We start from the raw sequence: 26,887 nt of genomic DNA, 5'->3' as shown, positions 1-26,887 counted from the left end.
TCTGCGTCCCCGTCACCCCCCCCCCAAGGGACCCAGGCGTCCGGGCTCCCCCTCTCCGTCCCGTCACCCCCCCCCCCACAAGGGACCCAGGCGTCCGGGCTCCCCCTCTCCGTCCCCGTCACCCCCCCCCCACAAGGGACCCAGGCGTCCGGGTTCCCCCTCTCCGTCCCCGTCACCCCCCCCCAACAAGGGACCCAGGCGTCCGGGCTCCCCCTCTGCGTCCCCGTCACCCCCCCCCAAGGGACCCAGGCGTCCGGGCTCCCCTCTGCGTCCCCGTCACCCCCCCCCACAAGGGACCCAGGCGTCCGGGCTCCCCCTCTCCGTCCCCGTCACCCCCCCCCCCACAAGGGACCCAGGCGTCCGGGCTCCCCTCTCCGTCCCCGTCACCCCCCCCCCAAGGGACCCAGGCGTCCGGGCTCCCCCGCCCCCCCACTTACCTCGACGCTGCTGGAGCCGGGACCCGGGCGGCGGCGCTTTATGAATGGGCGGGGGCGTGGCCTCGGTCCGGGGCGGGGCCACAGGGCGGGGGCGGGCAGTGGCTCACCGGGGGCGGAGTCACGGGCCATGAGGCGGGGTCGAGGGCGGAGTCACGGGCCGGGGGCGGAGCTGAGGCTGACCGGGAGGCGGGGCCGGGGCGGAGTCACGGGCCGGGGGTGGGGCGGAGTCTCGCCGGGAGGCGGGGCCGGGGCGGAGTCACGGGCCGGGGGTGGGGCGGAGTCTCGCCGGGAGGCGGGGCCGGGGGCGGAGTCACGGGCCGGGGGCGGAGCTGGGGCTGGCCGGGAGGCGGGGCCGGGGCGGAGTCACGGGCCGGGGGCGGAGCTGAGGCTGGCCGGGGCGGAGTCACGGGCCGGGGGCGGAGCTGGGGCTGGCCGGGAGGCGGGGCCGGGGCGGAGTCACGGGCCGGGGGCGGAGCTGGGGCTGGCCGGGAGGGCGGGGCAGGGGCGGAGTCTCGCCGGGAGGCGGGGCCGGGGGCGTCCGGAGGGGACCAGGGGTCCCGGGAGGATCCGGGAGGGTCTGGGGGGCTCCGAGGAGGTTCAGGGGGGTCCTGGGGGGCTCCAGGGGGGTCCTTGGGGGGGTCGGGGGGCTCCAGGGGAGTCCTTGGGGGGTCAAGGGGCTCCAGGGGGGGGTCCTTGGGGGGGTCAGGGAGGGTCCTGGGGGGCTCCAGGGGGGTCCTTGGGGGGTCAGGGATGGGGGGGCTGCGGGGTGGTAGAGGGGGTTGGAGGAGCTCCGGGGGGATGGGGGGGTCCAGAGGGCTCTGAGGGGTCCGGGGGGGTCGAGGGGATCCGAGGGGGGTCCGGGGGGGGCTGCCGGGGGGGTCGAGGGGCTGGGGAGAGCTCCGGGGGGATGGGGGGGGTCCAGAGGGCTCTGAGGGGGTCCGGGGGGGTCGAGGGGCTCCGAGGGGGGTCCGGGGGGGGCTGCGGGGGGGGTCGAGGGGCTGGGGGAGCTCCGGGGGGATGGGGGGGTCCAGAGGGCTCTGAGGGGGTCCGGGGGGGTCGAGGGGATCCGAGGGGGGTCCGGGGGGGGCTGCGGGGGGGGGTCGAGGGGCTGGGGGAGCTCCGGGGGGATGGGGGGGGTCCAGAGGGCTCTGAGGGGGTCCGGGGGTCGAGGGGCTCCGAGGGGGGTCCGGGGGGGGCTGCGGGGGGGGTCGAGGGGTTGGAGGAGCTCCGGGGGGATGGGGGGGTCCAGAGGGCTCTGAGGGGGTCCGGGGGGGTCGAGGGGATCCGAGGGGGTCTGGGGGGGGGCTGCGGGGGGGTCGAGGGGCTGGGGGAGCTCCGGGGGGGATGGGGGGGTCCAGAGGGCTCTGAGGGGGTCCGGGGGGGTCGAGGGGATCCGAGGGGGGTCTGGGGGGGGCTGCGGGGGGGGGTCGAGGGGCTGGGGGAGTTCCGGGGGGATGGGGGGGTCCAGAGGGCTCTGAGGGGGTCCGGGGGGGTCGAGGGGGATCCGAGGGGGTCTGGGGGGGGCTGCGGGGGGGGGGTCGAGGGGCTGGGGAGTTCCGGGGGGGATGGGGGGGTCCAGAGGGCTCTGAGGGGGTCCGGGGGGGCGGGGGGGCTGCGGGGGGGCTCGGGGGGCCCCTCAGGGCTGGGGGCGCAGGCGGAAGCGGGCGCAGGCGGGGGGCTCCCCGGGGCCCCCCCAGGGCTGGAAGCCGGCGGCCTCGGCCAGCGCCGCCGCCCGGGCGCGGAGGGCTGCGAGCTGCTGCCGGCCCAGCGAGGGCGCGAACCTGCGGGGCCGCGGGGGGGGTCAGCGCCGGGCCGGGGGCCGGGGGGGCCGGGGGGGGCCCGGGGGGGGCCGGGGGGGCCGGTACCTACGTGGGCAGCTCCACCAGCAGCGTGGCCCCGGGGGCCGCCAGCTCCCCCAGCTCCGGCGTCAGGTCCTGCAGGCAGCTGCCACCGGGCCGGGCCTGAGCCAACCGGCCCCCCGGCCCCCCCCGGCCCCCCGGTCCCGGCCCCCCGCTGCCCCCGGCCCCCCCCGCTCCCCCCGGTCTCAATCCCCCCTGTCCTGCTCCCCCCGCTCCTCCCAGTCCCCCCAGTTCCCCCAGTTTCACCCCGGTCCCGGTCCTCCCGCTCCCCCGGTCCCGGTTCCCCCCAGTTCCTCCCAGTTCCCCCCAGTTTCACCCCGGTCCCGGTCCTCCCACTCCCCCCGGCAGTTTCACCCCGGTCCCGGTCCTCCCACTCCCCCCGGTCCCGGTTCCCCCCAGTTCCTCCCAGTTCCTCCCAGTTTCACCCCGGTCCCGGTCCTCCCGCTCCCCCCGGTCCCGGTTCCCCCCAGTTCCTCCCAGTTCCCCCCAGTTTCACCCCGGTCCCGGTCCTCCCACTCCCCCCGGTCCCGGTTCCCCCCAGTTCCTCCCAGTTTCACCCCGGTCCCGGTCCCCCCGCTCCCCCCGTCCCCCCCCGGTTTCCCCCCGTTTCCCCCCGGTCCCCCCCCCCGGTTCCCCCCCCGGTTCCCCCCCCCGGTTTCCCCCCGCTCCCCCCCGGTTCCCCCCCCCTGGTTTCCCCCCGATCCCCCCCCGGTTCCCCCCCCCGGTTTCCCCCCGATCCCCCTCCGGTTTCCCCCCCCGGTTCCCCCCCGCTCCCCTCCGGTGCCCCCCCCGGTTCCCCCCGATCCCCCCCCGGTTCCCCCCCCGGTTCCCCCCCCCGGTGCCCCCCGCGGTGCCCCCCCCCGCACCCGGAGCCCAGCACCAGCAGGCGGCAGCGGCGGCGCAGGGCGGCGCGGGCGGGCGGGCGGCGGGCGCTGCCCAGCGGCAGGAACCGGACGCGCACGGCGGCGGCGGGGCCTGGGGCGGGGGGGGTCAGCGGGGGGGGGTCACAGGGGGGTCAGCGGGGGGGTCCGGGGGGGTCACCGGGGGGGTCCCCCGGGGGGGGGCGCTCACCGCCCGGCACGCCGGGGCCGTCGCTGTCACTGTCGCCGCCGGTGTCGGTGCCGGTGTCAGTGTCGGTGCCGGTGTAGCCGCCGGTGCCGGTGCCGGTGCCGGTGTCAGTGTCGGTGTCGGTGTCGGTGCCGGAGCCGGTGCCGGTGCCGGTGCCGGTATCGCCGTCCGGGGGCAGCAGCGCGCCCAGCATCGCCGTGACATTGGCCAGCGAGACCTGCGCTGCGCTCTGCCCCCCCCCCGGCCCCGGATCAGCCCCCCGGGACCCCCCCAGCACCCCCCGGCCCCCCTGGGACCCCCCCGGGGCCCCCCCAGCACCCCCCGGCCCCCCTGGGACCCCCCCGGGGCCCCCCCAGCACCCCCCGGTCCCGGCTCAGCCCCCCAGCACCCCCCGGCCCCCCTGGGACCCCCCCGGCCCCGGATCAGTCACCCAGCACCCCCCGGCTCCCCTGGGACCCCCCCGGCCCCGGCTCAGGCCCCCGGGACCCCCCCCGGCACCCCCCGGCCCCGGCTCAGCCCACCCGGCCCCCACGGGACCCCCCCAGCACCCCCCGATCCCCCCCCGTATCCCCCGCATATCTCCCCTGTCCCCCCCCATATCCGTCCCCCCCACACCTGCACCCCCGGTCCCCCCCCACCTGCCCCCCGGCCCCCCCTGCCCCCCCGGTCCCCCCCCACCTGTCCCCCGTCCCACCTTGGCCGCTCTCCCCCCGGTTACCCCGATCCTCCCGGTCCCCCCCCATATCCGTCCCCCCCGCCCCCCCGGTCCCCCCCACCGGCCCCCCCCGCCCCCCCGGTCCCCCCCCGGTTACCCCGATCCCCCCGGCCCCCCCCCATATCCGTCCCCCCCCCGCCCCACCTGCCCCCCGTCCCACCTTGGCCGCTCTCCCCCCGGTTACCCCGATCCCCCCGGTCCCCCCCCATATCCGTCCCCCCTCACCTGCCCCCCCTGCCCCCCCGCCCCCCCCGGCCCCCCCGGTTACCCCGATCCCCCCGGTCCCCCCCCACCTGCCCCCCCCGCCCCCCCGGTTACCCCGATCCCCCCGGTCCCCCCCCACCTGCCCCCCCGCCCCCCCCTGCCCCCCCGGTTACCCCGATCCCCCCGGTCCCCCCCCATATCCGTCCCCCCTCACCTGCCCCCCCTGCCCCCCCGCCCCCCCGGCCCCCCCGGTTACCCCGATCCCCCCGGTCCCCCCCCACCTGCCCCCCCCGCCCCCCCCGGTTACCCCGATCCCCCGGTCCCCCCCCACCTGCCCCCTGCCCCCCCCGGTTACCCCGATCCCCCGGTCCCCCCCATATCCGTCCCCCCACCTGCCCCCCGCCCCCCTGCCCCCCCGGCCCCCCCCGGCCCCCCCGGTTACCCCGATCCCCCCGGTCCCCCCCCATATCCGTCCCCCCCCACCTGCCCCCCGTCCCACCTTGGCCGCTCTCCCCCCGGTTACCCCGATCCCCCCGGTGCCCCCCCATATCCGTCCCCCCACCTGCTCCCCCCGCCCCCCCCTGCCCCCCCGGTTACCCCGGTCCCCCCCATATCCGTCCCCCCACCTGGCCCCCCGCCCCCCCCTGCCCCCCCGGCCCCCCCCGGCCTCCCCGGTTACCCCGATCCCCCCCGGTCCCCCCCCATATCCGTCCCCCCCCGCCCCCCGGTCCCCCCCACCTGCCCCTCCCGCCCCCCCCGCCCCCCCGGTTACCCCGATCCCCCCGGCCCCCCCCCATATCCGTCCCCCCCCCGCCCCACCTGCCCCCCGGCCCACCTTGGCCGCTCTCCCCCCGGTTACCCCGATCCCCCCGGTCCCCCCCCATATCCGTCCCCCCTCACCTGCCCCCCCTGCCCCCCCGCCCCCCCCGGCCCCCCCGGTTACCCCGATCCCCCCGGTCCCCCCCCATATCCGTCCCCCCCCCCCGGCCCCCCCGGCCCCCCCCCCACCTGGGCCGGCCGCCCGTTGCGCTCCCGCAGCAGCCGCGGGTCGTCGCTCTCGATGCCGAAGGCCAGGAAGGGGCCGGCCACGATGTCGCCCCAGTAGCCGCAGTCGGGCGCGGGCTGCCCGTCCTGGGGGGGGTCGGGGGGGGTCAGGCCGCCCCCCCGGCCCCCGCGGCCCCCCCCGGCCCGCACTCACGGCGCTCGGCAGCCGCCCCGACGCCAGCGTCCAGTTGGGCTCCGCGCCGGCGGCCCCGGGGCCCGCGAAGGCGACGCCGCTCTCGCGCCAGCGGCCGAACTCGCCGGGCTGCAGCGTCCGGGCCTGCGGGGGGGCGGGGGTGAGGACCCCCCCGGGCCGACCCCCCCCCCGGCCGGACCCCCCCCGCCGGGCCGGACCCCCCCCACCCCGTCCCGGTCCGACCCCCCCCGGCGCTCACCCCGCTGCAGCGTCCGGGCCTGCGGGGGGGGCGGGGGTGAGGACCCCCCCGGGCCGACCCCCCCCCCCCCGGCCGGACCCCCCCGCCGGGCCGGACCCCCCCCACCCCGTCCCGGTCCGACCCTCCCCGGCGCTCACCCCGCTGCAGCGTCCGGGCCTGCGGGGGGGGCGGGGGGGGGGTGAGGACCCCCCCGGCCGGGCCCCCCCGGTACGACCTCCCCGGTCCGGTGCCCCCCCTCACCCCGCGCTCGTGCAGCCCCATGCGCAGCTCCCAGCCGCCCCCCCCCGGTCCCCCCCCCGGTCCGGTGCCCCCCCCCTCACCCCGCGCTCGTGCAGCCCCATGCGCAGCTCCAGCCGGTCCCCCCCCCCGGTCCGGTGCCCCCCCCGGTCCGGTGCCCCCCCCTCACCCCCCGCTCGTGCAGCCCCATGCGCAGCTCCCAGCCGGTCCCCCCCCCCGGTCCGGTGCCCCCCCCGGTCCGGTGCCCCCCCCTCACCCCGCGCTCGTGCAGCCCCATGCGCAGCTCCCAGCCGGTCCCCCCCCCCGGTCCGGTGCCCCCCCCTCACCCCCCGCTCGTGCAGCCCCATGCGCAGCTCCCAGCCGCCCCCCCCCGGTCCCCCCCCCGGTCCGGTGCCCCCCCCTCACCCCCCGCTCGTGCAGCCCCATGCGCAGCTCCCAGCCGGTCCCCCCCCCCGGTCCGGTGCCCCCCCCGGTCCGGTGCCCCCCCCTCACCCCGCGCTCGTGCAGCCCCATGCGCAGCTCCCAGCCGGTCCCCCCCCCCGGTCCGGTGCCCCCCCCTCACCCCCCGCTCGTGCAGCCCCATGCGCAGCTCCCAGCCGCCCCCCCCCGGTCCCCCCCCCGGTCCGGTGCCCCCCCCTCACCCCCCGCTCGTGCAGCCCCATGCGCAGCTCCCAGCCGCCCCCCCCCGGTCCCCCCCCCGGTCCGGTGCCCCCCCCTCACCCCGCGCTCGTGCAGCCCCATGCGCAGCTCCCAGCCGCCCCCCCCCCCGGTCCGGTCCGGTCCCCCCGGTCCGGTGCCCCCCCTCACCCCCCGCTCGTGCAGCCCCATGCGCAGCTCCCAGCCGCCCCCCCCCGGTCCCCCCCCCGGTCCGGTGCCCCCCCCTCACCCCCCGCTCGTGCAGCCCCATGCGCAGCTCCCAGCCGGTCCCCCCCCCGGCCGGTCCCCCCCCCCCCCGGTCCGGTGCCCCCCCTCACCCCCCGCTCGTGCAGCCCCATGCGCAGCTCCCAGCCGCCCCCCCCCCGGACCCCCCCCGGTCCGGTGCCCCCCCCCTCACCCCCCCGCTCGTGCAGCCCCATGCGCAGCTCCCAGCCGCCCCCCCCCGGTCCGGTGCCCCCCCCTCACCCCCCGCTCGTGCAGCCCCATGCGCAGCTCCCAGCCGCCCCCCCCCCGGACCCCCCCCGGTCCGGTGCCCCCCCCCTCACCCCCCGCTCGTGCAGCCCCATGCGCAGCTCCCAGCCGGTCCCCCCCCCGGTCCAGTGCCCCCCCCGTCCGGTGCCCCCCCCCTCACCCCCCGCTCGTGCAGCCCCATGCGCAGCTCCCAGCCGGTCCCCCCCCCCGGTCCGGTGCCCCCCCCCGGTCCGGTGCCCCCCCCCTCACCCCCCGCTCGTGCAGCCCCATGCGCAGCTCCCAGCCGGTCCCCCCCCCCGGTCCGGTGCCCCCCCCGGTCCGGTGCCCCCCCCTCACCCCGCGCTCGTGCAGCCCCATGCGCAGCTCCCAGCCGCCCCCCCCCGGTCCCCCCCCCGGTCCGGTGCCCCCCCCTCACCCCCCGCTCGTGCAGCCCCATGCGCAGCTCCCAGCCGGTCCCCCCCCCGGTCCGGTCCCCCCCCCCCGGTCCGGTGCCCCCCCCCCACCCCCCGCTCGTGCAGCCCCATGCGCAGCTCCCAGCCGCCCCCCCCCGGTCCGGTGCCCCCCCCCTCACCCCCCGCTCGTGCAGCCCCATGCGCAGCTCCCAGCCGCCCCCCCCCCGGACCCCCCCCGGTCCGGTGCCCCCCCCCTCACCCCCCGCTCGTGCAGCCCCATGCGCAGCTCCCAGCCGGTCCCCCCCCCGGTCCGGTGCCCCCCCCGTCCGGTGCCCCCCCCCTCACCCCCCGCTCGTGCAGCCCCATGCGCAGCTCCCAGCCGGTCCCCCCCCCCGGTCCGGTGCCCCCCCCGGTCCGGTGCCCCCCCCCTCACCCCCCGCTCGTGCAGCCCCATGCGCAGCTCCCAGCCGGTCCCCCCCCCCGGTCCGGTGCCCCCCCCCGGTCCGGTGCCCCCCCCCTCACCCCCCGCTCGTGCAGCCCCATGCGCAGCTCCCAGCCGGCCCCCCCCCCGGTCCGGTCCCCCCCCCGGTCCGGTCCGGTGCCCCCCCCTCACCCCCCGCTCGTGCAGCCCCATGCGCAGCTCCCAGCCGGCCCCCCCCCCCGGTCCGGTCCCCCCCCCGGTCCGGTCCGGTGCCCCCCCCTCACCCCCCGCTCGTGCAGCCCCATGCGCAGCTCCCAGCCGCCCCCCCCCCGTCCGGTCCCCCCCCCCGGTCCGGTGCCCCCCCCTCACCCCCCGCTCGTGCAGCCCCATGCGCAGCTCCCAGCCGGTCCCCCCCCCCGGTCCGGTGCCCCCCCCTCACCCCCCGCTCGTGCAGCCCCATGCGCAGCTCCCAGCCGCCCCCCCCCCGTCCGGTCCCCCCCCCCGGTCCGGTGCCCCCCCCTCACCCCCCGCTCGTGCAGCCCCATGCGCAGCTCCCAGCCGGTCCCCCCCCCCCGGTCCGGTGCCCCCCCCTCACCCCCCGCTCGTGCAGCCCCATGCGCAGCTCCCAGCCGCCCCCCCCCCCGGTCCGGTCCCCCCCCCGGTCCGGTGCCCCCCCCTCACCCCCCGCTCGTGCAGCCCCATGCGCAGCTCCCAGCCGCCCCCCCCCCCCGGTCCGGTCCGGTCCCCCCCCCCCCCCGGTCCGGTGCCCCCCCCTCACCCCCCGCTCGTGCAGCCCCATGCGCAGCTCCCAGTCGGCCACGGCCGCGCGCGAGTCGTAGCGGGCGCCCAGGTGCCGCCGCAGCCGCCGCTCCCAGAGCCGCCGCAGCGGGAAGGCGCCGGGCTCGGGCCGCTGCCAGCGCCGCAGCACCGCCTCCAGCGCGTCCCGCTCCCGGGCCTGCGGGCCGCCGTCAGCCGGGCCCCCCCGGGCCCCCCCGGACCGCCGGGACCCCCCCGGGACCCCCCCCGGACCCCCCCGACCCCACCGCCTCCAGCGCGTCCCGCTCCCGGGCCTGCGGGCCGCCGTCAGCCGGGCCCCCCCGGGCCCCCCCGGACCCCCCCGGACCGCCGGGACCCCCCCCGGGACCCCCCGACCCCACCGCCTCCAGCGCGTCCCGCTCCCGGGCCTGCGGGCCGCCGTCAGCCGGGCCCCCCCGGGCCCCCCCGGACCCCCCCGGACCGCCGGGACCCCCCCCGGGACCCCCCGACCCCACCGCCTCCAGCGCGTCCCGCTCCCGGGCCTGCGGGCCGCCGTCAGCCGGGCCCCCCCGGGCCCCCCCGGGCCCCCCCCGGACCGCCGGGACTCCCCCGGACCCCCCGACCCCACCGCCTCCAGCGCGTCCCGCTCCCGGGCCTGCGGGCCGCCGTCAGCCGGGCCCCCCCGGGCCCCCCCGGGCCCCCCCGGACCGCCGGGACTCCCCCCGGACCCCCCGACCCCACCGCCTCCAGCGCGTCCCGCTCCCGGGCCTGCGGGCCGCCGTCAGCCGGGCCCCCCCGGGCCCCCCCGGACCCCCCCGGACCGCCGGGACCCCCCCCGGGACCCCCCGACCCCACCGCCTCCAGCGCGTCCCGCTCCCGGGCCTGCGGGCCGCCGTCAGCCGGGCCCCCCCGGGCCCCCCCGGACCCCCCCGGACCGCCGGGACCCCCCCCGGGACCCCCCGACCCCACCGCCTCCAGCGCGTCCCGCTCCCGGGCCTGCGGGCCGCCGTCAGCCGGGCCCCCCCGGGCCCCCCCGGGCCCCCCCGGACCGCCGGGACTCCCCCCGGACCCCCCGACCCCACCGCCTCCAGCGCGTCCCGCTCCCGGGCCTGCGGGCCGCCGTCAGCCGGGCCCCCCCGGACCCCCCCGGACCCCCCCGGACCGCCGGGACCCCCCCGGACCCCCCCCGGACCCCCCCGACCCCACCGCCTCCAGCGCGTCCCGCTCCCGGGCCTGCGGGCCGCCGTCAGCCGGGCCCCCCCGGACCCCCCCGGGCCCCCCCGGATCCCCCCCCGGACCCCCCCGGGTCCCCCCCCCCGCACCTTCATCAGCCGCAGGTCGGCCGGCCCGGGTCCCCCCCCCGGTCCCCCCCCCCGGACCCCCCGCACCTTCATCAGCCGCAGGTCGGCCGGCCCGGGTCCCCCCCCACCCCAGGGTCCCCCCCCACCCCAGGGTCCCCCCCCCCCGGTCCCCCCCCCCCGCACCTTCATCAGCCGCAGGTCGGCCGGCCCGGGTCCCCCCCCACCCCAGGGTCCCCCCCCACCCCAGGGTCCCCCCCCCAGGGTCCCCCCCCCCCGCACCTTCATCAGCCGCAGGTCGGCCGGCCCGGGTCCCCCCCCACCCCAGGGTCCCCCCCCACCCCAGGGTCCCCCCCCCGGTCCCCCCCCCCCGCACCTTCATCAGCCGCAGGTCGGCCGGCCCGGGGGCGGCGGGCCCGGCGCGCAGCCAGCGGCGGAGCCTCCCGGCCGCCCGGCGCAGGTAGGAGCCGGTGGCGGCGCGCAGCCGGCTCGAGCCCAGCAGCTCCAGCAGCGCCGCGCTCCGCGCTGCCGGCACCGCGCCGCGCTCAGCCGCCTCCCCCCCCGGCCCGGCCCGGGGGGGTCCCAGGGGGGTCCCGCGGGGGTCCCGCTCCCCGGGGGGGCCGGGGGGGTCCCCGCGCCACGGTCGGGGGGTCCCGCGGGGGTCCCAGGAGGGGCCGGGGGGGTCCCCGCGCCACGGTCGGGGGGTCCCGCGGGGGTCCCGGGGGGGTCCCGCTCCCCGGGGGGGGTCCCAGGGGGGTCCCCGCGCCACGGTCGGGGGGTCCCGCGGGGGTCCCAGTCCCAGGAGGGTCCCGCTCCCCGGGGGGGTCCCGGGGGGGGCAGGGGGGGTCCCCGCTCCACGGTCGGGGGATCCCGCGGGGGTCCCAGGTGGGTCCTGCTCCCCGCAGGGGGCCGGGGGGGGTCCCGGGGGGGTCCCGCTCCCCGGTTGGGTCCCAGGGGGGTCCCGGTCCCCGGTCGGGGGAGGCCGGGGGGTTCCCCGCTCCTCGGGGGGGCCCGTCCAGGGGGGGTCCCCGCTCCCCGGTTGGGTCCCAGGGGGGGTCCCGCTCCCGGGGGTGTGTCCGGGGGGGGTCCCCGCTCCCCGAGGGGGTCCCAGGAGGGTCCCGCTCCCTGCTCCCCGGGGGGGTCCCTGGCCCCGGGGGGGTCCCGGGGGGGCCGGCTCCTACCTTGCAGCCCCAGGCGGCCCCGGGGCTCCGCCGCCAGCGCCAGGAAGAGCAGCTGCCGCGCCACCACCTCGGGCCGCTCCTCGGCCACGTACAGCTGCGGCGCCCGTCAGCGACCGGCACCCCCCCGGGGCCCCCCCGGGACCAGCCGGGACCAGCCGGGACCACCCGGCACCCCCGGGACCCTCCGGATCCCCCCATTCGGGACCCTCCGGTACCCTCCCCTCAGGGACCCCGGTACCCCCCCGTTCCCCCCCATAGACCCCGTTATCTCCCGGTACCCCCCCGGACCCCCCCATAGACCCCGTTATCCCCCGGTACCCCCCCCGGAACCCCCCCCATAGACCCCGTTACCCCCCGGAACCCCCCCCATAGACCCCGTTACCTCCCGGTACCCCCCCCATAGACCCCGTTATCTCCCGGTACCCCCCCGGACCCCCCCCCGGTTGCCCGGGCCGGTCCGTACGGTGAGGGCGCGGAGGGGCCAGCGGGCGGCCCGGGCCATGGTGCGCAGCAGGTGCCGCCCCTCGGCCGCGCCCACCAGCAGCGCCGCCACCTCGGGCCGCCCGTCCGGGGCCGGCTCGGGCTCGGCGTCGGCGCCTGCGGACACGCGGCGTCACCGGGGCCGGTGCCACCGGCGGGGGGGGGGGGGGGGGACGACGACGACACCGGGGAGCCGCGGCGCTCACAGAACTCCTGCAGGTCCAGGGCGGGCGACAGCCCCCACCAGCGCACCGTGCCCAGCCCGTCCCCGCACCCGGCCGCCAGCGCCATCGCTGCTGCCGCCGCCGCCGCCGCCGCCGCACTGACCGGGAGGGGCGGGGCCGGCCGGAGCCCCGCCCCCGCCGGTAACCGGCCCGTGAGAGGCCGCCGCCGCCGCAGCCGCCCAATGGGGAGCGAGCGCGGGCTGCGCGGCGCCGCCCCGCCCCGCGCCGAGGGACGCGGTAGCCACGGCAACGGCTGGCCCCGCCCCCCCCGCCCTCGCGACTAACGGCCACCGCCAGGCTCCGCCCGCGCCCCGCGGTCGCCACGGCAACAGCTCGTCCCCGCTCTCCGCGCCCAGCGGTCGCCACGGCAACGGCTGGCGCCGCCTGCACGCGGCGGGCCACGCCCCGCAGTCGTCACGGCAACGGCTGGCACCGTCCCCCCCGCACACACCCCGCGACTAACGGTCGCCACGGCAACGGCTGGCCCTGCCCTCCACGCCCAGCAGTCGCCACGGCAACCGCCGGCCCCGCCCCGCGGACGCCACGGCAGCGGCTGACTCCGCCCACCCGCCAGGCCCCGCCCCCGGCGCTGTCCACCCCGGCGGTGCTGACGGCCGGTACCGGGCCTGGCCGGGGCGGGGGAGGGGGCCAGGCGTCCGGTGACATCACCGCGGGGGGGGGGGGGGGAAGCGGAGAGAAGCCGCCGCGACGTCAGCGCCGGTGCGTGACATCACGGCACTGACATCATCGCGAAGGAGGAAGAGGGGCCGCATTCCCAAACGGAAGCTTTATTGGCTGCTGGGAACCGGCAGGGCCCGGCCGGGGGGCACCGGGGGGGTCCAGGCGTCCCGGGGGGGCTCCGGGGGGGCCCAGGCGTCCGGGGGGTCCCCGGGCCGTCACCGGTCGGCGGCGCCCTCCTCGGGGGGGGGCCCGAAGCAGAGCAGCAGCAGCTGCTCGCAGAACTCCAGCTCCTCCTGCCGCCGGCAAGGGGGTCACGGGGGGGGGGTGGTCGGACCCCCGGGACCCCCCCAGCCCCCCAGGGACCCCATGAGCCCCCCCCCAGGGACCCCCTGAAGACCCTCAGGACCCCCAGATCCCTCTCAGCCTCCCCAAAGCCCCCCCAAGGCCCCCCAAGCTCCTTGAGCCCCTACTGAGCCCCCCCAGGATCACCCCAAGGCCCCCCTAGGACCCCCCTCAGCCTCCCCAACCTCCCCCAGGACCACCTGAGCCCCTCAGGGACCCCCTGAGTCCCTCAAGACCCCCTCAAAGCCTTCCTAATACCTCAGGGCCCCCTCAAAGCCCCCCTAGGACCCCCTGAGCCCCCCAGGTCCCCCTGAGCCCAAGACCCCCACAGACCCTCAAGACCCCAAGCCCCCCCCCAGGACCCCCTGAGCCCCCCCGGACCTCCTCAAAGTCCCCCCAAGACCCCCTGAGCCCCCCCCAGAACCCCCCAAGCCCCCTCTGGGCTCCTTGAGCCCCCCAGGACCCCCCAAGCCCCTCAGGGCCCCCTTCCAGCCCCCCCAGGATCTCCTGAGCCCCCTAGAACCCCCTCCCAGCCCCCCTAGCACCCCCCAAGCCCCTCAGGACCCCCTTCCAGCCCCCCCAAGACCCCCAACCCCCTCCCCAGGACCCCCTGAGCCTCGCAGGACCCCCTGAGCCCCTCAGGACCCTCTCCCAGCCCCCCCAGGACCCCCTGAGCCCCCCCAGGACCTCCTGAGCCCCTCAGGACCCCCTCCCAGCCCCCCAGGACCCCCCAAGCCCCTCAGGACCCCCTTCCAGCCCCCCCAAGACCCCCAACCCCCTCCCCAGGACCCCCTGAGCCTCACAGGACCCCCTGAGCCCCTCAGGACCCTCTCCCAGCCCCCCCAGGACCCCCTGAGCCCCCCCAGGACCTCCTGAGCCCCTCAGGACCCCCTTCCAGCCCCCCCAAGACCCCCAACCCCCTCCCCAGGACCCCCTGAGCCTCGCAGGACCCCCTGAGCCCCTCAGGACCCTCTCCCAGCCCCCCCAGGACCCCCTGAGCCCCCCCAGGACCTCCTGAGCCCCTCAGGACCCCCTTCCAGCCCCCCTAAGACCCCCCAACCCCCTCCCCAGGACCCCCTGAGCCCCCCAGGACCCCCTTCCAGCCCCCCTAAGACCCCCAACCTCTCCCCAGGACCCCCTGAGCCCCTCAGGACCCCCTCCCAGCCCCCCCAGGACCCCCCGAGCCCCCCTCCGGACCCCCCCGGCACCTGGCACTCCTCGCGGCCCCGCAGCAGCCGGCTCCTCTCGCGCAGCAGCCGCTCCAGCCCCAGCTCGGGCGCCCGACACTCCTGCGCGCCCGGCGCGAAGTCGGTGGCCAGGCTGCCGGCCGGGCCGGGGGGCAGGGTGAGGGCGGCCCCCCGGCCCCGGCCCCCTCCCCGGCCCCCCTCCCCGCCCCCCCCCCCGGCGCTGACCTGCACAGGACGCCCAGGACGTGCTCGTGGCCGGCGTCGGGCTCGGCGCGCAGCAGGGCCACCAGCCGCGGCACCGTCCCCATGCGGCACAGCGGCTCTGCGGCCCGGCGGCGTCAGCGGCCGCCGTCGGGGGTCCCGGGGCAGGGATGGGGGGGTCCCGGGGGCCCCTGGGGATCCTGGGGCAGGGATGGGGGGTCCTAGGGGGTCCCAGGACAGGGCTGGGGGGGGTCCCAGGGGGTCCCGAGGGGTCCCGGGGTGCCACGGCAGGATGGAAGGGGTTGCCAGGGAGTCTAGGGGGTCCCAGGGCAGGGATGGGGAGGTCCCAGAGGGTCCCGAGGGTGCCACGGCAGGGTGGAAGGGGTTGCCAGGGAGTCTAGGGGGTCCCAGGGCAGGGTTGGGGGGGGTCTGGGGGGGGTCCCGAGGGATCCCAGGGGGTCCCAGGGGTGCCAGGGCAGGGCTGGGGGGGTTCCAGGGGTCCTGGGGCAGAGCTGGGGGATCCCAGGGGGTCCTGAGGGGTGCCGGGGCAGGGCTGGGGGGGGGGTCCCAGGGGGTCCCAGAGGTGCCAGGGCACAGCTGGGGGGGTCCCAGGGCTCCCAGGGGTGCCAGGGCACGGCTGGGGGGTCCCAAGGGTGCCAAGGCAGGGCTGGGGGGGTCCTGGGGGTCCTGGGGCAGGGCTGGGGGGGTCCCGGGGGGTCCTGGGGGTGCCGGGGCAGGGCTGGGGGGGTCCTGGGGGGTCTTGAGGGGTGCCAGGGCAGGGCTGGGGGGTCCTGAGGGTCCCAGGGGTGCTGGGGCAGGGCTGGGGGGGGTCCCGGGGGTCTCAGAGATGCCAGGGCACGGCTGGGGGTGTCCCAGGGCAGGGCTGGGGGGGTCTGCGGGGGGTCCCGAGGGATCCCAGGGGGTCCCAGGGGTGCCAGGGCAGGGCTGGGGGGGGTCCTGGGGGTCCTGGGGCAGAGCTGGGGGGTCCCGGGGGGTCCCGAGGGGTGCCAGGGCAGGGCTGGGGAGGGGTCCCAGGGGGTCCCAGAGGTGCCAGGGCACGGCTGGGGGGGGCCCAGGGCTCCCAGGGCATGGCTGGGGGGTCCCAAGGGTGCCAAGGCAGGGCTGGGGGGGTCCCGGGGGTCCCGGGGCAGGGCTGGGGAGGTCCCGGGGGGTCCCAGAGATACCAGGGGAGGGCTGGGGGGGGTCCCAGGGCAGGGCTGGGGGGGTCCTGAGGGTCCCAGGGGTGCCAGGGCAGGGCTGGGGGGGTCCCGGGGCAGGGCTGGGGGGGTCCTGGGGGGTTCCAGGGGTGCCGGGGCAGGGCTGGGGGGGGTCCTGGGGGCCCTGGGGCAGAGCTGGGGCGGTCCTGGAAGGTCCTGGGGGTGCCGGGGCAGGGCTGGGGGGGACCCGGGGGGTCCCGGGGGGTCCCAGAGATGCCAGGGCACGGCTGGGGGGGGTCCCAGGGCAGGGCTGGGGGGGTCCTGAGGGTCCCAGGGGTGCCAGGGCAGGGCTGGGGGGGTCCTGAGGGTCCCGGGGGTGCCAGGGCAGGGCTGGGGGGGTCCCGGGGGTGCCAGGGCAGGGCTGGGGGGGTCCTGGGGGGTCCCAGGGCAGGGCTGGGGGGTGCCGGGGGGGGGGGGCGCTCACCCTTGAGGCGGGGGTGCTGGCGCAGCAGGCTGTGCAGCAGGAAGGCGGCCTTGGCGCGCAGGGGGGGCGGGGGGCCGCAGGCGGCCTCCAGCAGGGCCGGGAGCCCCCCCAGGCGCTCGAACTGCTCCAGCCCCTCGGCCCGCGCCCGCAGCAGGCCTGCGGCGGCCGGGCGCTCAGCGGGGCCGGGGGGGGGTGGGCGCGCGCGTGCGTTCCCCCCCCCCAATCCCACCCAGGACTCACAGGAGAGGGCGAAGAGGGCGGCGCGGCGGGCGCCGGGCTCGGGCTCGGCCCGCAGGCGCCGCAGCAGGGCCGGCAGGCAGCCCAGGGCCAGGGCCCGGCCCGCCGCCCCCGGCAGGTTCTGCCCGCAGGCGCCCACCAGCCGGGCGGCCGCCGTCCGCACCGGCGCCCGCGCGTCCTCCAGCAGCCCGGCCGCCGTCTCCAGGCCCCCCAGCGCGCACAGCTCTGCCGCCAACCGGGGGGGGGGGGGGTCAGCGTCGTCCTGTCCCCCCACCCCGGGACCCCCACCACCCGGGGGGAGCCTCCTCGGCACCCCAAACCCCCCGCAAGCACCCCCAGATCCCATCAAGTACCCTCAGCTCCCCCCCTCAAGCACCCTAAGACCCCCCCCAACACCCCCCGCCACCCCCTCGGACCCCCCCGGGCATCCCCAGACCCCCCCGACACCCCCCCCACCCCCTGGGACCCCCCCCGGGCATCCCCAGACCCCCCCCACCCCCTGGGACCCCCCCCGGGCATCCCCAGACCCCCCCCAACACCCCCAGCCACCCCCTAGGACCCCTCTGGGCCTCCCCAGACCCCCCCAACACCCCCAGCCACCCTCTGGGCCCCCCATACTCTATCAGCCACCCCCTGGGACCCCATAAAGGCCTCTAAGACCCCCCTCGGGTACCCCAAAGCCCCCCCCAAGGACCCCCAGACCCCATCAAGCACCCCAACCCCCCCCAAGCCCCCTAGGACCCCCCTGAGCATCCCCAGACCCCCCCAACACCCCCAGCCACCCCCTGGGACCCCTCCAACTCCCCCCGGGACCCCTCTGGGCATCCTCAGACCCCCCCCAACCATCCCCAATCACCCCCTGGGCCCCCCCCAAACCCCCTTTGGACCCCCCCAGCGCCCCCCTACCTGTGGCGTTGTCGAGGCTCTCGCAGAGCTCGGCCAGCAGCTCCAGCACGTGCTCGGGGCTGGACTCGGCCTCGGCCTCGGCCTGGGGCTCCCGCAGCAGCCGCAGGCAGCGCCGCAGCTGCTCCGACTCCCCCCCGACGCCGCCCAGCGCCGCCGCCACCGCCGCCCCCAGCCACTCGCGCCGCTGCCGGCACCGCGCGTCAGCGGGGCCCCGGCGTCCGGCCCGCGGCGCCCCCCGCCACCCCGGGGCCCCGGCTCCCCCTCCCCACTGCGGGCCCAGGTGTCCGGGCTCCCCCCCAGTCAAGGGCCCAGGCGTCCGGGATCCCCCCCAGTCAAGGGCCCAGGCGTCCGGGCTCCCCCCCAGTCAAGGGCCCAGGCGTCCGGGCTCCCCCCCAGTCAAGGGCCCAGGCGTCCGGGCTCCCCCCCAGTCAAGGGCCCAGGCGTCCGGGCTCCCCCTCCCCACTGCGGGCCCAGGTGTCCGGGCTCCCCCCCAGTCAAAGGCCCAGGCGTCCGGGCTCCCCCCCAGTCAAGGGCTCAGGCGTCCGCGATCCCCCCCAGTCAAGGGCCCAGGCGTCCGCGATCCCCCCCAGTCAAGGGCCCAGGCGTCCGCGATCCCCCCCAGTCAAGGGCCCAGGCGTCCGCGATCCCCCTCCCCACTGCGGGCCCAGGCGTCCGGGCTCCCCCCCAGTCAAGGGCCCAGGCGTCCGGGCTCCCCCCCAGTCAAGGGCCCAGGCGTCCGGGATCCCCCTCCCCACTGCGGGCCCAGGCGTCCGGGCTCCCCCCCAGTCAAGGGCCCAGGCGTCCGGGCTCCCCCCCAGTCAAGGGCCCAGGCGTCCGGGCTCCCCCCCAGTCAAGGGCCCAGGCATCCGGGCTCCCCCCCGCCCCGCGGGCCCAGGCGTCCGGGCGCACCTCGTCGCTGAGCGGCTCGCGCGGCTCGGCCTGGGGCTCGCTCGCCGTCACCGCCATCTCCAGCAGCCCCTGCAGGCTGCGGGGGGGCTCGCGGGGGGGCGGCGGCCCCCCGGCTTCCTGCTCCGCCATGATCCTACGGCGACACCGCCGTCAGGGAACCGGGGGGACCGGGCACGGCGCCGCCCCCCCCTGAACTCCCCCCCCCCCGCACCTCCTACAGCCTCGCGCGCTCCCTGGGCGCCGCCATCTTGCGCGGGGGGCGGGGCCGAGCGCGGGGGCGGGGCCTGGACGGCTGCGTGAGGCTGGCGCTGCCCCCCCACGGCCCCCTCCCCGCGTCCCCGCTTTGTGCCGCTGAGCGACAGCTCTCTCAGCCAATGGGAGCGAGCGGAGCGGCGCCGGGGGCGGGCGCCCCACGGTGCGGGGGAGGGGCAAGGCGGGTGATTGACGAGGCGCGAGGCCAATAGGAGCTGGGGAGGGCGGGGTGGGCTCGGTCGGGGCGGGACCTGGTGGGGAACAGGGCGGGGCAATGCGATTGATGGGGGAATCCAGCCAATGGAGAGAGAGGGAGGGCGGGGTTCGTGCCGATTGGCTCGGCGGGCACCAATAGGACGCGGAGGAGCGCCGACCGAAGAGGGCGGGAAGGGAGAGTGAGCGGGCGGGGCTACCTGCGACAGGCAGGCGGCTCAGCCAATAGCTGCGGCTCTCCGACGGGCCCAATGAGAGCGGCGCTCCCGGCCTCCGGGGGGCGGGACTGCGCGGACGGAGGCCAATGGGAGGCGGCGGGCGCCGCCAGGCGAGCGGGGCGCGTGAGGGGGGCTGGGGCGGGGCAGGGCGCGACTGACAGCGCCCGCGGCCAATGGGAGAAGCCGAGCGGGTGCCGGGGGCCAATGGGGAGCGCGGGGGGGCGGGCACGAGCTGTGAAGGCTCCGGGGGGCAGCGGGAGAGGGAGAAAGGCGGCGGCGGCGGCGGCGCCGGTGGGAGCAGGTGAGGTCGGGGCCGCTCCCCGCCGGTCCCGGGGCCCCCGCGGGGGGGGGGGGAAGGGCCCGCCCCGTCGTGCCCGGCGGCGGGGCGGCCTTGGACGGTCCCTCACCGGCGAGCCACGCGGGGCCTGGCGCCGGCCGCCGTGTGGAGGGAGGCGGGCGCCGCTCTTCGGAGCGTTACGGTATCGCCGGGGTCAGAGCAGCCGCCTCCGAGACGGGGGCGCTACTACGAGCATTGTGGTAAAGCCTTGTCCTCCCGTCACCTGAGGCGGAGTGCTGGGGTTCCGCTATTAGGTGCGTTACGGTAAGCATAGGGTTGCTCTCCCGCCCCCCCCCCACGGGGGGCTGCTATATGAGGCGTTACGGTGGAAGGTGGGGCTCTATTCAGAGCGCTACGGTAAAAGCAGCGGCCCTTCCCCACCCAGGCGGGCGCTGCTAGTCGGAGGATTAAGGCGAAGCCAGATCTCTCTTTCTCTCTTTCTTTCCTCTCCAGCCCCCCCGCCCCCAAGGCCGATTCGGGGGGCCGGTCACTGAGAGCATTACGGTAACAGAGCACGATTCTACCCCCCCCTTATAGTAACAGGGCAATGGGGGTGGGGGGACATTGTCGGCTCCATTACGGTAGCGGGGTCATTGCGGGGGAGCACTGCCGGCCCCATTACGGTAACGAGGATGGGGGGTCGCGGGTGTGTGCGACCGCACTGGGGCCCGTGCGTTGGGCGCATTACGGTAGTGGTAGGGGGTCCCGGAGCCGGTGCATCGGGTGCGTTATGGTAGCGGGAGAAGGGACCCGGAGCCAGTGCGTTCGGTGCATTACGGTAGCGGGTGTCCCGGGGCCGGTGCGTCGGGTGCATTACGGTAGCGGGTGTCCCGGGGCCGGCGCGTCGGGTGCATTACGGTAGGGGGATCCCGGAGCCGGTGCGTCGGGTGCATTACGGTAACGGGAAGGGATCCTGGTGCGGCTGCATCGGGCGCATTACGATAGGGGGGTCGCGAGGCGGGTTCGTCGGGTGCATTACGGTAGGGGGATCCCGGGGTGGGTGCATTGAGTGCATTACGGTAGCGGTTGTCTGAGAGCCGGTGCGTCAGGTGCATTACGGTAGTGGGTGTCCCGGGGCGTGTGCATCGGGTGCATTACGGTAGGGGAATCCTGGAGCCGGTGCATCGAGTGCATTACGGTAACGGGGGCCCCAGAGCCGGTGCGTTGGGCGCATTACGGTAGCGGGTGTCCCGAGGCGGGTGGATTACGGTAGCGGGAGGGGGTCCCGGGGCCGGTGCGTCGGGTGCATTACGGTAGCGGGTGTCCCGGGGCCGGTGCGTCGGGCGCATTACGGTAGCGGGAGGGGGTCCCGGGGCCGGTGCGCTGGGCGCATTACGGTAGCGGGAGGGGGTCCCGGGGCCGGTGCGTCGGGTGCATTACGGTAGCGGGTGTCCCGGGGCGGATGCGCTGGGCGCATTACGGTAGCGGGTGTCCCGGGGCCGGTGCGTTCGGCGCATTACGGTAGCGGGAGGGGGTCCCGGGGCCGGTGCGCTGGGCGCATTACGGTAGCGGGAGGGGGTGCCTCCGCCCGCCCGGTCCCCCGGGGGCGGTGCGGGTGCCCACGGCGGCGCGGCGGCGCAGGGCGGCGGCGGAGCAGCATGCCCCGGGCCGGACCATGGGCGCCCCGCGGGTGACGGCGCGGGAGCTCTGCGAGAACGACGACCTGGCCACGAGCCTCGTGCTCGACTCCGTCCTGGGCTTCCGCACGCACAAGATGGGCGTCAGGTCCGCGGGGTCCTAGCGCCGGGCCGCGGGGAGGCACGGGGGTCCTAGCGCCGGGCCGCGGGGAGGCACGGGGGTCCTAGCGCCGGGCCGCGGCGGTCCCGGGGCGGGGGAGGGGGTCCTAACGCCGGGCCGCGGGGAGGGTCTCAGGGGTCCTAGCGCCGGTCACGGGGGGTCTCAGGGGTCCTAATGCCGGCCCCGGCGGTCCTGGTGTCCCGGGGGGGTCCTAGTGCCGGGCCGGGGGAGGCAGGGTGGTCTCAGGGGTCCTAGTGCCGGTCCCGGGGGGTCTCAGGGGTCCTAGCGCCGGTCCCGGGGGGTCTCAGGGGTCCTAGAGTCGGCCTCGGCGGTCCTGGTGTCCCGGGGGGTCCTAGTGTCCCGGGGGGTCCTAGTGCCGGGCCGAGGGAGGCAGGGGGGTCTCAGGGGTCCTAGTGCCGGTCCCGGAGGGTCCCGGGGGGTCTCAGGGGTCCTAACGCCGGTCCCGAGGGGGTCTCAGGGGTCCTAGAGTCGGCCCCGGGGGGTCCTGGTGCCCCGGGGGGTCCTGGTGCCGGGCCGAGGGAGGCAGGGGGGTCTCAGGGGTCCTAGCGCCGGTCCCGGTGTCCCGGGGGATCCTAGTGCCCGTCTTGGGGGGGGGGGAGTCCCGAGGGGATCCGGGGGGTCCTAGTGCCGGTCGGTGGGTCCCGGGGGGGGGTCCCGGTCCCGGGGGTGCGGGCGCTGAGGCCCGGTGCAGCCCCCTGCCGGCCCTGCGGCGGCAGCAGCACCTGCGCGCGGCGGTCGAGGGCTTCCGGCGGCGGCGGGACCTGGAGGCGGCGTTTCGCGCCCTGACGGGCGGCGCCTGGGCCGGCGGCTACTTCCAGCGGCGGCGGCCGCTGCAGCAGGCGGCGCTCAAGAGCCACGTGAGCCGGACGCCTGGGCCCCGCGGGGGGGGGGGGGCATGGGGGACGCCTGGGCCCCGCGGGGGGGGGGCATGGGGGACGCCTGGGCCCCTCTGTGGGGGGGGGATGGGGGATGCCTGGGCCCCTCGGGGGAGGGGGGACGCCTGGGCCCCTCTGTGGGGGGGGCATGGGGGACGCCTGGGCCCCTCTGTGGGGGGGGCATGGGGGACGCCTGGGCCCCTCGGGTGGGGGGCAGGACGCCTGGGCCCCTCGGGGGAGGGGGGACGCCTGGGCCCCTCGCGGCATGGGGGACGCCTGGGCCCTGCGGGGGGGGCATGGGGGACGCCTGGGTCCCTCTGTGGGGGGGGGGAGGGGGTACGCCTGGGCCCCCTCGGGGGAGGGGCAGGATGCCTGGGCCCCTCGGGGGGGGCATGGGGGACGCCTGGGCCCCCTCGGGTGGGGGGCAGGACGCCTGGGCCCCCTCTGGTGGGGGGCAGGACGCCTGGGCCCCTCTGGTGGGGGGCAGGACGCCTGGGCCCCCTCGGGGGACGCCTGGGCCCCCTCGGGTGGGGGGCAGGACGCCTGGGCCCCCTCGGGGGATGGGGACGCCTGGGCCCCTCGTTGGGGGAGGGGGCCCGGACGCCTGGGCCCCTCGGGTGGGGGGCAGGACGCCTGGGCCCCTCCTCGGGGGAGGGGGCCCGGACGCCTGGGCCCCCTCGGGGGAGGGGGACGCCTGGGCCCCTCCTCGGGGGAGGGGGCCCGGACGCCGGGGCCCCTGCCCGGCTCACGGCCCGGCGTGTCCCCCCCCCCCCCCCAGATTTTCCGCTACCTCCGGATCTTCCTGCCGGAGAGCGGCTTCGCCATCCTGCCCTGCAGCCGCTACTCGCTGGAGACCAACGGCGCCCGCGTCGTCTCCACCAAGTCGTGGTAGGGGGGCGCCGGGCGGGGGGCCGGGGCCCGCGGGGACGCCGGGGCCCGCTGACGGCGCCGGGGCCGGCCCGCAGGCGGAAGAACGACAAGCTGGAGCTGCTGGTGGGCTGCGTGGCGGAGCTGACGGAGCCGGACGAGGGGCTGCTGCGCTCGGGCGAGAACGACTTCAGCATCATGTACTCGACCCGCAAGCGCTGCGCCCAGCTCTGGCTGGGGCCCGCCGCCTTCATCAACCACGGTGGGCCCCCCCCGGACCCCCGGCCACCCCCCAGGGCCCCCCCCGGACCCCCGGCCACCTCCCAGGGCCCCCCCGGGACCCCCGGCCACCTCCCAGCTGTCCCCGGGACCCCCAACAGCCCCCCCGGGACCCCCGGCCACCCCCCAGGGCCCCCCCCGGACCCCCGGCCACCTCCCAGCTGTCCCCGGGACCCCCAACAGCCCCCCCCGGGACCCCCGGCCACCCCCCAGGGCCCCCCCGGGACCCCCGGACCCCCGGCCACCCCCCAGGGCCACCCCTGGGACCCCCGGACCCCCGGCCACCTCCCAGCTGTCCCCTGGGACCCCCAACAGCCCCCCAGGGCCCCCCTGGGACCCCCGGCCACCCCCCAGCTGCCCCCGGGACCCCCAACAGCCCCCCCGGGACCCCCGGCCACCCCCCAGGGCCCCCCCCGGACCCCCGGCCACCCCCCAGCTGTCCCCGGGACCCCCAACAGCCCCCCCCGGGACCCCCGGCCACCCCCCAGGGCCCCCCCGGGACCCCCGGGACCCCCGGCCACCCCCCAGGGCCCCCCCCGGGACCCCCGGCCACCCCCCAGGGCCCCCCCGGGACCCCCAACAGCCCCCCCCGGGACCCCCAGCCACCCCCCAGGGCCCCCCCCGGACCCCCGGCCACCCCCCAGCTGTCCCCGGGACCCCCAACAGCCCCCCCGGGACCCCCGGCCACCCCCCAGGGCCACCCCTGGGACCCCCGGGACCCCCGGCCACCCCCCAGGGCCCCCCCCGGGACCCCCGGCCACCTCCCAGGGCCCCCCCCGGACCCCCGGCCACCCCCCAGCTGCCCCCGGGACCCCCAACAGCCCCCCCGGGACCCCCGGCCACCCCCCAGCTGCTCCTGGGACCCCCAACAGCCCCCCCCAGGGCCCCCCTGGGACCCCCGGCCACCCCCCAGCTGCCCCCGGGACCCCCAACAGCCCCCCCAGGACCCCCGGCCACCTCCCAGCTGCCCCTGGGACCCCCAACAGCCCCCCAGGGCCCCCCTGGGACCCCCGGCCACCTCCCAGCTGCCCCTGGGACCCCCAACAGCCCCCCCTGGGACCCCCGGCCACCCCCCAGGGCCCCCCCAGACCCCCAGCCACCCCCCAGCTGTTCCCGGGACCCCCAACAGCCCCCCCGGGACCCCCGGCCACCCCCCAGCTGTCCCCGGAACCCCCAACAGCCCCCCTGGGACCCCCAGCAGCCTCCCAGCTGTCCCCAGGGCCCCCTGGGACCCCCAACAGCCCCCCGGGACCCCCGGCCACCCACAGCTGTCCCCAGGGCCCCCTGGGACCCCCCAACAGCCCCCCCAAGGCCCCTGACAGGACCCCTGGCCACCCCCAGCAGCCTCCCAGGGACCCCCAGCAGCCTCCCAGCTGTTCTCAGGCCCCCTGGGACCCCAACAGCCCCCCCCAGGGCCCCCCGGTGGGACCCCTAACAGCCCCCCAGGGCCCCCCCCAGGACCCCCGGCCACTTCCCAACAGCCCCCCAGCTGCCCCTGGGACCCCCAATGGCCCCTCCAGGGTCCCTTGCGTGACCCCCAGCCATCCCCTAGGACCCCCAGCAGCCCCCCCCAGCTTTCACCAGGCTCCCCAACAGCCCCTCAGGGCCCCCAGCAGACCCCCCCATTACCCCCAGGACCCCCCAACAGCCCCCCAACTGTCCCCAGAGCCCCTGACGACCCCCCAGCAGACCACCCAGGGCCCCCAGCGAGACCCCTAACCACCCCCTAGGCCCCCAACAGCCACCTGGGACACCCCCAATGGCCCCCCAGGAGCCCCCCGTTGCTGCCTGGGGCCCCTGGCTGCCCCCCGACTCCTCCCCAGGACCCCGACCAGAGCCCTGATCGCTCCTGGGACCCCAACCGGTCCGATGGCCAAACCTGGGGGCCCCCAACCCTCTCCTGACCCTCCCGGACCCCTAACCAGACCCCTGCTTGTCCTCGGGACCCCCAACTGGATCCCTGACCACCCCCCGGGGCCCCCGACCACCCCCGGGACCCCCCCCGGGACGCCCCGACCCCCCCCCGTGCCTGGGGCTCCGGGGCCGGCGGGCGCCGCGAGCCGCTGCTGACGGCGACTTCTCCGCTCTCCGCAGACTGCCGGCCCAACTGCAAGGTAAGGGCGCCCGGACGCCGGGGCCCCTCGGGGCGGCGGCGGCGGGGGGGAGGGCCGGGGGGTGCCCGGACGCCGGGGCCCCCCGCGGCTGACGTGCGCCCAGTTCGTGCCCACGGAGGGGAACGCGGCCTGCGTGAAGGTGCTGCGGGACATCGAGCCGCAGGACGAGATCACCTGCTTCTACGGCGAGAGCTTCTTCGGGGAGAACAACGAGCTCTGCGAGTGCCGCACCTGCGAGAGGTGGGCGGGGCCTGCTGGGGCGGGGCCCGAGGGGCGGGGCCTGCTGGGGCGGGGCCCGAGGGGCGGGGCCTGCTGTGGTTCCCCCCTCCCCCCCAGGCGCTGTCCAGGGTGCTGTGGGTCCCCAGCTGCCAGGGTCCCCAGGGGCACCTCGGGGGGGTTCAGCGTGGGGTGCAGTAGGGCCCCCCGGACGCCTGGGCCCCCCCGGATGCCTGGGTTCCCGGGTTCAGTGCGGGGTGCAGTAGGGCCCCCCCGGACGCCTGGGCCCCCCCGGACGCCTGGGTTCCCGGGTTCAGTGCGGGGTGCAGTAGGGCCCCCCCGGACGCCTGGGCCCCCCCCTGAACGCCTGGGTCCCCAGGTTCAGTGCGGGGAGCAGTAGGGCCCCCCGGCCGCCTGGGTCCCCCGGCCGCCTGGGTCCCCGGGTTCAGTGCGGGGTGCAGTAGGGCCCCCCCCGGACGCCTGGGCCCCCCCCGGACGCCTGGGTCCCCGGGACACCTGGGTCTTCGGGTTCAGGGTGGGGTGCAGTAGGGTCCCCAGGACTCCTGGGCCCCCCCCGAACACCTGGGTCCCCAGGTTCAGTGCAGGGAGCAGTAGGGTGCCCCGGCTGCCTGGGCCCCCCGGCTGCCTGGGTCCCCCGGCCGCCTGGGTCCCCGGGTTCAGTGCGGGGTGCAGTAGGGCCCCCCGGACGCCTGGGCCCCCCGAACGCCTGGGTCCCCAGGTTCAGTGCGGGGAGCAGTAGGGTCCCCCGGCCGCCTGGGCCCCCCGGACACCTGGGTCCCCCGAACGCCTGGGTCCCCGGGTTCAGTGCGGGGTGCAGTAGGGCCCCCCGGACGCCTGGGCCCCCCGAACGCCTGGGTCCCCGGGTTCAGTGCGGGGTGCAGTAGGGTCCCCCGGACGCCTGGGCCCCCCGGCCGCCTGGGCCCCCGGGTTCAGTGCGGGGAGCAGTAGGGCCCCCCGGCCGCCTGGGCCCCCCGGACACCTGGGACCCCCGAACGCCTGGGTCCCCGGGTTCAGTGCGGGGTGCAGTAGGGCCCCCCGGACGCCTGGGCCCCCCGGACACCTGGGACCCCCGAACGCCTGGGTCCCCGGGTTCAGTGCGGGGAGCAGTAGGGCCCCCCGGACGCCTGGGCCCCCCGGACGCCTGGGTCCCCGGGTTCAGTGCGGGGTGCAGTAGGGCCCCCCGGACGCCTGGGCCCCCCGGCCGCCTGGGCCCCGCTCTGAGGCGCCTCTCTCCCGCAGGAAGGGCGAGGGCGCGTTCCGGCTGCGGAGGAAGGAGCCGGCGCAGCAGCCGCCGCCGCCGCCGCCCCCCAAGTACCAGCTGCGGGAGACGGACGGGCGCCTGCAGCGGGCGCGGGGGGGCCGGGGAGGGGGTCCGGCCCGGCGCTGCTGCTGCCGCCGCCGCCGCCGCCGCCCGCGCGGCCCGGCCCCCCCCGGCCCCCCCGCGCCGCCGCAGCCCCGCGTCGCCCTGCACGACTGCGCCGGCTGCCGGGGCCGCTGCCGCCTGCGCCGGGAGCCCCGCGTGCGCCTGGCCCGGCTGCCCCCCCCCGCCGCCCCCCGCCCCCCCGCCGACCCCAAGCTCGCCCTCTTCGCCCACGTGCGCCTGGGCCCGCTGGGGGGCCGGGGGGGGGCCGGGGGGGGCGCCGCGCCGGCCCCGCTCCCCCCCCCGCCGCCCCCCAAGCGCCCGGCGGCCTTCGGGGCCGCCCGCCGCTTCCGCCTGGTCGTCAGCCACGGCGCCATCGCCCTGGACGTGGCCGCCCACGACTCCGCCTGAGCCCCCCCCGGGGGGGGGCACCCCTT

General features: G+C 79.8%; 4 protein-coding genes across 4 annotated transcripts; 1 reads left to right on the top strand and 3 right to left on the bottom strand.

The window, feature by feature from the left end:
- Positions 1 to 3,311: 3,311 nt before the first annotated feature.
- LOC138064944 (dynein axonemal assembly factor 3-like) lies at positions 3,312 to 6,153 on the bottom strand. The gene is made up of 4 exons (XM_068929194.1): positions 6,126 to 6,153; positions 5,482 to 5,604; positions 5,292 to 5,414; positions 3,312 to 3,593 (listed from the first exon to the last, which is right to left on the bottom strand). The coding sequence occupies exons 1-4, from the start codon at positions 6,144 to 6,146 to the stop codon at positions 3,312 to 3,314; spliced, it is 549 nt and encodes a 182-aa protein (XP_068785295.1). The 5' UTR covers positions 6,147 to 6,153.
- A 1,001-nt stretch (positions 6,154 to 7,154) lies between these two features.
- Positions 7,155 to 11,903, bottom strand: LOC138064943 (dynein axonemal assembly factor 3-like). Its single transcript, XM_068929193.1, has 5 exons — positions 11,819 to 11,903; positions 11,596 to 11,729; positions 11,101 to 11,226; positions 8,676 to 8,852; positions 7,155 to 7,271 (listed from the first exon to the last, which is right to left on the bottom strand). Exons 1-5 carry the CDS (start codon positions 11,901 to 11,903, stop codon positions 7,155 to 7,157), a joined length of 639 nt encoding a protein of 212 aa, XP_068785294.1.
- Positions 11,904 to 12,609: 706 nt separating this feature from the next.
- Positions 12,610 to 18,272, bottom strand: HSPBP1 (HSPA (Hsp70) binding protein 1). The gene is made up of 8 exons (XM_068929195.1): positions 18,152 to 18,272; positions 17,941 to 18,073; positions 17,032 to 17,215; positions 16,129 to 16,350; positions 15,889 to 16,044; positions 14,272 to 14,368; positions 14,068 to 14,179; positions 12,610 to 12,810 (listed from the first exon to the last, which is right to left on the bottom strand). Exons 2-8 carry the CDS (start codon positions 18,067 to 18,069, stop codon positions 12,733 to 12,735), a joined length of 978 nt encoding a protein of 325 aa, XP_068785296.1. The 5' UTR covers positions 18,070 to 18,073; positions 18,152 to 18,272; the 3' UTR covers positions 12,610 to 12,732.
- A 575-nt stretch (positions 18,273 to 18,847) lies between these two features.
- On the top strand, positions 18,848 to 26,861 carry KMT5C (lysine methyltransferase 5C). The gene is made up of 9 exons (XM_068929192.1): positions 18,848 to 18,924; positions 19,414 to 19,464; positions 20,542 to 20,685; positions 21,410 to 21,575; positions 22,372 to 22,481; positions 22,559 to 22,722; positions 24,834 to 24,853; positions 24,957 to 25,093; positions 26,330 to 26,861. The coding sequence occupies exons 3-9, from the start codon at positions 20,576 to 20,578 to the stop codon at positions 26,859 to 26,861; spliced, it is 1,239 nt and encodes a 412-aa protein (XP_068785293.1). The 5' UTR covers positions 18,848 to 18,924; positions 19,414 to 19,464; positions 20,542 to 20,575.
- Positions 26,862 to 26,887: the final 26 nt, after the last annotated feature.

Source organism: Struthio camelus, unplaced genomic scaffold (assembly GCF_040807025.1).
Source record: "Struthio camelus isolate bStrCam1 unplaced genomic scaffold, bStrCam1.hap1 HAP1_SCAFFOLD_82, whole genome shotgun sequence".
In the NCBI taxonomy this organism is placed as follows: domain Eukaryota; kingdom Metazoa; phylum Chordata; class Aves; order Struthioniformes; family Struthionidae; genus Struthio; species Struthio camelus.
The sequence above is the reverse complement of the archived record's forward strand: the minus strand, read 5'-3'. Positions and strand labels throughout refer to the sequence as shown.